This window comes from Elephantulus edwardii, unplaced genomic scaffold, assembly GCF_000299155.1.
Source record: "Elephantulus edwardii isolate Elephantulus edwardi_28Jun2011 unplaced genomic scaffold, EleEdw1.0 scaffold00274, whole genome shotgun sequence".
NCBI classification, from domain to species: Eukaryota; Metazoa; Chordata; class Mammalia; order Macroscelidea; family Macroscelididae; genus Elephantulus; species Elephantulus edwardii.
The window spans coordinates 2,349,103-2,359,569 of record NW_006400024.1 but is presented as its reverse complement, the minus strand read 5'-3'; the positions used below and the strand labels follow the sequence as shown (position 1 = coordinate 2,359,569).

The 10,467-nt window shown below is 51.6% G+C and overlaps 1 protein-coding gene across 1 annotated transcript in view; it reads left to right on the top strand.

Annotated features, from left to right (window-relative positions):
• Positions 1-10,467, top strand: part of NKD2 (naked cuticle homolog 2 (Drosophila)) — a 41,267-nt gene that overhangs the window by 1,066 nt on the left and 29,734 nt on the right. The window contains exon 3 of the mRNA XM_006900169.1: positions 56-404. Coding sequence (XP_006900231.1) covers positions 56-404 — 349 coding nt within the window. The remainder of the gene's footprint in view (positions 1-55; positions 405-10,467) is intronic.

The following is a 10,467-nucleotide window of genomic DNA, read 5'->3' as shown; positions in this document are numbered from 1 at the left end:
GCGCGTGTTCCTCCCCCTGGGTGCCGGTCCCACGTCTGCCCGCCGGCCCGCGCAGGGCACAGCTTCGCGGTGGTGGCCGACGCCAGCGGCAGCAACGGCGCCACGGACCCCCGCGCCAGGGACAAGCAGGTACGCGGCCGGGTCGGGGCGCGGGGCGGCTGCCACGACTGCTGGGATGGAGAGCGGGGTGCCCGGCGCGGACCGAGAGGCCAGGGCGCGGGGTGCCCAGCAGGGACAGAGGGGCGGGGTGCGGGGTGCCCAGCTGAGAGCGAGGGGTCAGAGCGCGGGGTGCCCGGCAGGACTGTGGGGCCGGAGCACAGGGTGCCTGGAGGGACCCAGGGGCTGGGCCGCGAACCAGGCTGGACTGAGGGGCCAGCGCACAGGGACCGGAGCGCGGGCACCCAGTGGGGATCAAGGGGCTGGGATGCGGGATGCCCAGCAGGGACTGAGGGGGGGTGTCAGAGCGCGGGGTGCCAGGCTGGACTGAGGGGCCGGGGTGTGGGTTGCCCGGTGGGAACCGAGGGTCCAGGACACGGGGTGCCCTGCGGGGACAGAAGGGTTGGAGCACGGGGTGCCTGGCGGGACCGAGGGGTCAGAGAGAGTGTGCCAGGCTGGACTGAGGGGCCGAGTGAACTGTGGTGTGACCAGCCTCGCTGTCACCAGCCTGGGCACTGGGGCCACTTCCAGGAGAGACGAGCCAAGAACCTGACATGCTGTGCGGGGTAGGGGGCGCACTGATGACCCGGCAGGGGGAACACAGGGCAGTCCTGGCAGCTTTGATGTCAACTGCTTGCCAAGCAAACGTGGCTGAAGTGACAGGTAAGTGTGTGACCAGCCGCTGGAGAGCCACTCAAGCCTCGGCCACAGGCGCCCCGAGCGGGGCCTGGTGGACTGTGGACTCGAGTGTGTGTCCTGCAGGAAGCTGAGCTCCAGGTGCTGTGTGGACTCTGCTGACGCCTTCTGAGGATGGGGCGGTATTGGTGGTGTGATGGCCAAGTACCTGTCCACTTTCCCCCAAGGCCCGCGGCCAGTTTGTGTTGGGAAGGACGAACGCACCCAGCCACTGAGCTCTGGAGTGGAAGGGGGCCCCCTGGATTCCTGCTGAGTGGTGGACACTACCCAGCACCGTCCTACAGTAGGAGTGTACTTGGGCCGTGGCCCCGGGAAGCTGTGGCCCTGAGGGTGACCTCTTGGTCTACCACCAGTCCAGCTGTTCTCTCTCCTCACTGTAGATGACACTGATGTGTGTGACAGCTTAGCCTTGGGCCTTGGGACAGAAACCCCCACCATGGGGGGTTCATGTGTGTGAAGACCGCCTGAGCTGTCTGTCTAAAGCAGTGGGCACACTAGACCAGACACAAAGCAGGTCACCAGTGGGGCTTCTCAGCACTGGGCTTCTTCGCATCAGCAAGCCACCCTTTCCTGGGGTGTCAGGAGGGCCACCATTTCCTGAGGTGTCTGGAGGTCCATGGCAGGGGCAGGAGAGCCACCCTTTCCCAAGGTGTCTGGAGGGCTGTCCTTTCCCAGACTGTCGCAGGAGCAGATAGGACAGGAACTTGCATCTGCCCCTGGAGCCAGCTGTCTGAGGTCAGCTGCTGGCCAGGCAGCAGGGAGAGCCTTCCTCACCTCTTTGGACCCAAGTGGATCCTGGGATTCCTTGGGTTCTCTGTACCCCTTCAACTTCTGTGTTTGTCATGACATGACCAGCCTCTGTCACTCTGTCGATCTGTCTCTTCTCCAAAAAGCGCAGGGAGATCAAAGCCCACTGTTTTTACACCAAATCAGTAGATCACCGATTGTTGTTCTGTTCCCCTCTGTCCAGTTCTGTCCTCACACTGGCTTTCCACGCAGCACTCTGATCCTGAGACCAGAGCTAGGTCAGTATTCACAGACTGCCAGACGGAACCACGTCGCTCAGTCGCACTCAGCGCCCTCACGATTGACCTGCTGGTTGAGATTTTTGTTGTTAGGTGCTGTCGGGTCGCGTATGACCCATATGAAGAACAGCTGAGCCCTGTCCTATCCTGTGCCGTCCTCACACTTCCTGACACGTTAGAGGCCGTTGTGGCAGTCACTGTGTCAGTCCACCCGTTTGAGGGTCTTCATCTCCTGTGCTGACCCTCAACCTTTCCAAGCATCAAGTCCAAGGAACAGAGTTTCCTAGCAACATGCTCAAAGTCTGAGGCGAAGCTTTGTCATCTTTGCCTCTATGGGACACTCTGCAAACACTTTCTCCAAGACATACCTGTTTGTTCTCTTGGCCATTCAGCAGAGGTTCAGTGCTCTCCTCCAACGCCACAGCTCAAAGACATCGATTCTTCTTCTGTCATCCTCATTCATTGTTCAGCTCTTAGAAGTGGAAAAGACCATGGCTTGAGGCAAACACACTTTAGTCTTCAAACTGACATCATTGCTCCTCAGTACCTTGAAGAGGTCCTTGACTACAGACTTTCCTAGTGCAATATGTCTCTATTTCCTGACTGCTGGTACCAAGGGTGTTGATTGTGGATCGAAGCAAGATGAAGTTGTTGATAAATTCAATCTTTTCCCCATCCATCATGATGTTATTATTTCAGTGGTGAGAATTTTTGTTTTCTTGACATTGAGATGTAATTCATACTGAAGCCTGTCTTCTTTGATCTTCACCAGTAAGTGTTTCAAGTCCTCCTCTCTTTCAGTAAACAAGGTTGTGTCATCTACATAGCACAGGTTGTTGATGAGTGTTCCCCGGGTCCTAATGCCACATTCTTCTTCATAGAGTCCAGCTTCTCGAATGATTTTCTTGGTATACAGATTGAATAGGTATAGAGAAAAAACATAGCTTTGTTGCACACCTTTCTTGATTTTAATGTATGCAGTAGTCCCTTGCTTTGATTAACAGCCTCTTGGTCTAGGTGTAGGTTTCATATGTGTTGTTATGTGCTGTCGAGTCGCCTGCAACTCATAGTGACCTCTGTACAAGAACCCTGAAACCTGCTCTATCCTGGGCAACTTGACTGTCTCCAAAACACCTGCCCTTATTACCCCAGTCACTGTATCAATCCATCTCATAGATGGTCTCCCTCTCTTTCTCTGTCCCTCCACCCCTTCAAGCATGATGTCCTTCTCCAAGGACTGGTCCCTCCTTGCAGCATGCCCAAACTATGTCAGACGAAGCCTTAGAATCCTTGCCTCCAAGAAGCAGGCTGGCTTCACCCTCTCTAGCACAATTAAATATTTTGAATATTGTGAGTGACAGGATAATATCCATATGCATACAAGGAAGTCCAGTGAATACTACTATCATTGACTTATATGCACCAACAACCAGAGCCAAGGAAGAGGATATAGATGCATTGATAATAATGGGTGACTGGAATGCAAAAGTTGGGAACAGAAGATTCAGTAGTTGGAAAACATGGACTCGATGACAGAAATGGAGCTGGAGAGAGAATGATTTACTTTTGCACTGATTTACTTTTGCACAATCAATGACTTATAGCAAATACGTTTTTTAAGAGACATAAACACAGGTAATATACATGGATTTCACCTGATGGTATGCATAGGAATCAGATCGATTACATCTGCAGAAAGAACTGCTGGAGAAGCTCAATATCAGCTGTGAAAACTAGGCCAGGAGCTGATTGTGGAACAGACCACCAACTACTCATATGCAAGTTCAAGCTGAAGTTGAGAAAAATTAAACCAAATCCATGGGAACCAAAATATGACTTTGAATCTATCCCACCTGAATTTCAGAACCATGTCAGGAACAGATTTGAGGCCTAGAACACTAATGAACGAAGACCAGATGAGTTGTGGGAAGATATCAAGGGTATCATCCAGGAAGAGTGCAAATGGTCATTGAAAAGACAGAAGAGGAAGAGAAGACCAAAATGGATGTCAGAAGATACTCTGAAAATTGCACTGGAGCGCAGAGAAGCCAAAGCACAAGGAAGAACTCAAGATACCAAAGAGTTGAATAGAAGATTTCAAAAGGCGGCATGGGGTGACAAAGTAAAATATTACAATGAAATGTGCAAGGAGTTGGAGTCAGAAAATCAAAAGGGCTGAACTCGCTCAGCATTTCTTAAGCTCAAGGAACTGAAGACAAATTCAAACCTCGAGTTGCTATAATCAAGGATGCTTTAGGAAGAATATTAAATGATCCAGGAAGTATTAAAAGAAGATGGAAAGAATATACTGAGTCACTGTATCGAAAGGAATTGGCAGACACGACACAGAAGAATTTCATGAAACAACATATGAGCAAGAGCCTATGGTGATGAAAGAAGTTCAAGCTGCTTTGATGGAAATGGCAAAAAATAAGGCCCAGGAACAGATGGTATACCAATTGACATATTTCAGCTAACAGATGCTGCCCTGGATGTGCTCACCAAGTTGTGCCAAGAAATCTGGAGAATAACCACAGGGCCAGCTGACTGGAAGAAATCTATATTTGTTCCCATCCCAAAGAAGGGTGACCCAACAGAGTGTGGAAACTATAGAACAATATCGTTGATTTCACATGCAAGCAAGAGTCTACTGAAGATTATCCAAAAACGACTGCAACAGCACATCAGCAGAGAAATGCCAGAAGTCCAGGCTGGGTTTAGAAGGGGTCGTGGTACTAGGGATATTGTAGCTGAAAGCAGGGAATACCAGAAGAATGTCTATCTGTGTTTCATTGACTATGCAAAGGCATTTGACTGTGTGGATCATAACAAACTGGCTGACTCTGAGAAGAATGGGAATCCCAGAACACTTGATTGTTCTAATGCGAAACCTATACTTGGACCAAGAGGCAGTCGTCAGAACAGAGCAGGGGAACACTGCATGGTTCAAAATTGGGAAGGGCGTACGCAAGGGATGCATCCTATCTCCATACCTTTTCAACCTGTATGCAGATCAGATTATCCCGGAGGCTGGGCTCTATGAGGAGAAATGTGGGGTCAAGATTGGTGGAAGATCTATCAACAATCTGTGTTATACAGATGACACAACCCTGCTTGCTGAAACTGAGGAGGACCTGAAGTGCTTGCTGCAGAGGGTCAAGGACTGCAGCCTCCAATATGGATTCAGGCTCAATGTCAAGAAGACAAAGATTCTCACCACTGGGCCAATTGGCAGCATCAGGATGGATGGTTAAGAGATTGAGATTGTTCACAGCTTTAGTTTACTTGGTTTCACAGTCAACACTCTTGGCACCAGTAGCCAGGAAATTAAAAGGCGCATTGCCATGGGAAAGTCTGCTGTTAGGGACCTCTCCAAAGTACTGAAGAGCAATGGTGTTTCTCTGGAGACTAAGGTGCGCTTGATACAGGCCATGGTCTTTGCTGTCACTTGTTACGCATCAGAGAGTTGGACAATGACTAGGGAGGATAGAAGGAGAATTGATGCCTTTGAGATGTGGTGCTGGAGAAGAGTATTGAGTGTACCATGGACTGCTAGGAAAACAAACAGATGCATCCTGGAAAGGGTTAAACCGGGTGGCTCCTTGGAGGCAAGGATTCTGAAGCTCCATCTAACATACTTTGGACATGTTGTAAAGAGAGACCGGTCCTTGGAGAAGGACATCATGCTTGGTAGGGTGGAGGGACAGCGCAGGAGGGAAGGCCCTCTATGAGGTGGATTGATTCAGTGACTGGGATAATCGGGACAGGTGTGTCAGAGACAGTGCAATTGGCACAGGACAGAGCAGAGTTTAGGGCTGTTGTATATAGGGTTGCTGTGAGTTGACAGCACATAACAACAACAACACATTCTTCTCAATCTTAGTTACGATTCACATAGTCAAATGCCTTTGTATAGTCAATAAAACGGTCGGTAGAGTCCCCTCCCTCCTCCTCTGAGATCAGCAGCAATACGGCTGAAGAAGGTAGAGTCACCTCTTGTGACTCTTGTGCCAGGCCCAGCTGAGACACTGGATCCAAGGATACCTCCATCCGGGACACCCTCCTTCCACACCACCATGGACCGCAGCGGGGGCCAGAGAAGGCTGTCCTGCACTGTGATATTCTATGCTTGGTTGTCTTTATGACTTATTGTTAGAAGCACAACACCTAGCAATCAGTTCGTTGAATTGTGGGAATGATCTGCATATTGCTAATTACTTTATGTCTTAAGTATCTATATTCTTGTTTATCGTTGTTCTAATTGGTATAGCACTTGTCTGTCAGTCTGCTGTACTGAGGTAACTTCCAGCTGTGATGCTGGAAGCTGTGCACCTGGCATTTCAGATGTCAGATGGGTCACCCAGGGTGGACAGGTGTAAGCAGAACTCCTAGATTAAGGCTGACTAGGGAGCAGGATTGGCCTTCCACTTGTGAAACAGCAGGCCTCTAAAAGCCCCAAGGACACTAGAGAATCACAGATAGAGAACTGGAGGTAGAGCCCATACTGGAAGCCCAGAAACAACTGGACATTTTAAAATGCTGCCCGAACAGATGGTCTTCTCAAGCCTGCCATGCTCGTAAAAGGTGGACAGTGAAAAGGAAGAAGAGCTGACAGCTTTGAACCATGGTCGTGGCGGAGAATGGTGGATACACCGTGGCTGCTGAATGAATAGGTAGCTCAGTCTTTGAAGGAACACGCCAGAATGCTCTTAAAAACGAGGATGACGAGATCGACTCTCTTCTCTGAGACTTTGGGCATGGCTTCAGGCGAGATGGCCCTCCAGAGAAGGACCCCTGGATTACTCGGCTCGACCAGAACACACCACCATGGAGTCATCCTGATGCCTGGGGCCCCTTTGATGGTCTCTGAGGCGGTGTCCCAGGAGATGAGCTGACATGATGTGACCACAGGGGACTCACACTCACCAGCGGTCAATGAGAGCATGAAAGAGGAGCAGCATTTTCTTCCGCTGGACATGAGATCTGTGTGAGTGGACACACTAGTAGTGCCCTCCTGCCCCCACTGTGTGGATGTCCTTCACCAACCAGGAAGCCATGGAGCTTCTGTCCAAATCCTTGCTGGACCTCCTTGTGTGGTTCCAACTCCAGCCCCTTCCCCGAGCTTGGCCGATGTCACAGGGCCCGTGGGGCTCCCCACAAACACCTCGTTAGCACAGTACCAGCAGGCCTGGTCTGTGGGCCTCAAATTCCAGGACTTCAAGGTATTGTCTTAGGAACCACAGGATCCCTGGGGTGTGGTGTGTCATGCTGGGCTGTCAACCAAAGGCCAGCTCCTGGGAGGGGGAGAGATGGGCAGCTCCAGCCCAGAAAGCTTGCCGGTGGACTTGATGGCCTCAGGAGCCATGACAAAGCCCCAAATCACCCCACATAAGAGCACCATTCAGATTCTATGACAATGGCCTGACCCCTGCACTGATTTGACCATGTGTTAACTGACGATGTCTATTTCTCACAGGGTCACTGATGGGCCCAGGGAGCCAGGACTCAACTGTGAATTTTGGGGGACATGATTCCATTCATAGTATGTGCTTATGGGGGACCTTTTCAGGACTGATCATGTCTGAGCAAGATGCAAGGTCTGGTGTGGAGATGTCTTGGGATCTGCTGGCCTAGTAATAAGAAGATACACTGTGATCCTGAAGGCACGTCGTTTGAATCCACCAGCTGCTCCATGGGAGAACGATGGGTAATTTCCTCCCGTGTGATTAACTGCCTCTGAAAACCTACTGGAGGGCCAGCTCTGGGTCAGTTCTGACTCGGTGATACGACACAACAACTCTATCCGTAGCATATGCTCACAGGGCCCTCTTGGGACGATCACATCTCAGAACGACACAGGCTTGGGTGTGGAGGACTCTTCAGGGTCAGGATTGAGTGGGGTCTCTATTCACTGAATTCCACACAGGAGAACGCGTCTTAAAAAAAACTATTATGTGCCGTCAAGTTCCCTGCATTTCATAGTGACCCTGTGTGCAACAGCCCTAAACCCTGCTCTATTCTGTGCCAATCTTATTGTCTCCAACACGCCTACTCCCATTACCACAGTCACTGAATCAATCCACCACAGAGGATTTCCTCTCCTGCGCTATCCCTCTATCCTCCCAAGCATGACGCCCCTCTCCAAGGACTGGTCCCTCCTTGCAACATGTCCAAAATATGTCACACGAAGCTTCAGAATCCTTGCCTCCAAGGAGCAGCCTGGTTTCATCCTCTCTAGGATGAACCTGTTTGTTTTCTTAGTAGTCCATGGTATATTTAATACTCTTCTCCAACACCACAGCTCAAAGGAATCAATTCTCCTTCTATTATCCCTAGTCATTGTCCAGCTCTCTGATGTGATTGCAAAGACCATGGCCTGTATCAGGCACACCTTATTCTCCAGACTGACATCATCACTGTTCAGTACTTTGGAGAGGTCTCTGACAGCAGACTCTCCCATCGCATTATATCTTTTAATTTCCTAACTGCTGGTGCCAAGACTATTGATTGTGGAGCCAAGCAAATGAAAGCTGTTAATCTCAATCTCGTCACCATCCATCATGATGCTGCTAATTGGCCCAGTGGTGAGAATTTTGCTTTCTTGATGTTGAGCTTCAATCCATATTTAAAGGCTGTAGTCCTTGACCTTCTGCAGCAAACGCTTCAGGTCTTCCTCAGTTTCAGAAAGCAGTGTTGTGTCCTCTGCATAACACAGATTGTTGATGAGTCTTCCTCCAATCCTGATGCCACACTTCCCCTTATAGAGCCCAGCCTCCCAGATGATTGAAAACCCTATGTATAATAGAGTACCCTTAGACTTTCTATTTCATCTTTTACAAATAGAGTAGGGTTTACGCTCTGAGCTGTCAACTTTTTATCTTGTGATTATTTCACAAAATAAATATCATGTATCAGGGAATGTAGAAAGAGTGCAATATCAGGATATATCAGGGTCTTTCAACCAAGTGGCTTTTGCTTTAAGAACACAATGTTGTGTTTCCATCTGTCACCCCACTGTTGGGTATTGGGCACCCATACCAGTGAGGTGTCCTCACAGGCTCACCTTTAAGTGTCCCCTCCTTGAAAGGGGATGCATGTACCCCGGGAAGTTCCAGAGCACCCAGCCATTCCTGGTCTGCTTGTGTCCATCATGAGGCAATACCAGAGCCCTTCCTAGGTCAGCCGGAGTCCCTCTTCATGCTCCACTCCAACCATCCACCAGTTCCTCCTCTGGCCCTTGTGCCTGTCCTACCAGCCAGGGTGGGCAGAGGAAGGCAGTCTGGAGCCACTGTCTTCTAGGGATGCAGCTGATGGCATCGCCAGGCTTATTCTTCACACCTCACCCCACAGCACAGGATTCCCCCCTCCACAGCCCCGCAGCACAGGGTCCCTCACACCTCACCCCACAGCACAGCGTCCTTCACACCTGCCCCACAGCACAGGGTTCTTCACACCTCACCCCACAGCACAGGGTCCTTATATCTCACCCCACAGCACAGGGTCCTTCACACCTGCCCCACAGCACAGGGTCCTTCACACCTGCCCCACAGCACAGGGTCCTTCACACCTCATCCCACAGCACAGGGTCCTTCACACCTCATCCCACAGCACAGGGTCCTTCACACCTGCCCCACAGCATAGGGTCCTTCAGATCTCATCCCACAGCACAGGGTTCTCATACCTCACACCACAGCGCAGCGTCCCCCACAACATGACCCCACAGCACAGGGTCCCTCACACCTGCCCCACAGCATAGGGTCCTTCACATCTCACCCCACGGCACAGGGTCCTCACACCTCACCCCACAGCACAGGGTCCTCACACCTCACCCCACAGCACAGGGTCCTCACACCTCACTGCGCAGCACAGGGTCCTCACACCTGCCCCACAGCACAGGGTCCTCACACCTGACCCCACAGCACAGGGTCCTCACACCTCACCCCACAGCACAAGGTCCCTCACAACATGACCCCACAGCACAGGGTCCTCACACCTCACCCCACAGCACAGGATTCCCCCCCTCCACAGCCCCACAGCACAGGGTCCCCACACCTCACCCCACAGCACAGGGTCCTCACACCTCACCCCACAGCACAGGGTCCCTCACACCTCACCCCACAGCACAGGGTCCTCACACCTCACCCCAAAGCACAAGGTCCCTCACACCTGCCCCATAGCACAGGGTCCTCACACCTCACCCCACAGCACAGGGTCCCCCACAACATGACCCCACAGCACAGGGTCCTCACACCTCACCTCACAGCACAGGGTCCTCACACCTCATCCCACAACACAGGGTCCTCACACCTCACCCCACAGCACAGGGTCCCTCACACCTGCCCCACAGCACAGGATTTCCCCCTCCACAGCCCCACAGCACAGGGTCCTCACACCTCACCCCACAGCACAGGGTCCCTCACACCTCACCGTGCAGCACAGGGTCCTCACACCTCACCCCACAGCACAGGATTCCACCCTCCACAACCCCACAACATAGGGTCCTCACACCTCACCCCACAGCACAAGGTCCCTCATACCTGCCCCATAGCACAGGGTCCTCACACCTCACCCCACAGCACAAGGTCCCTCA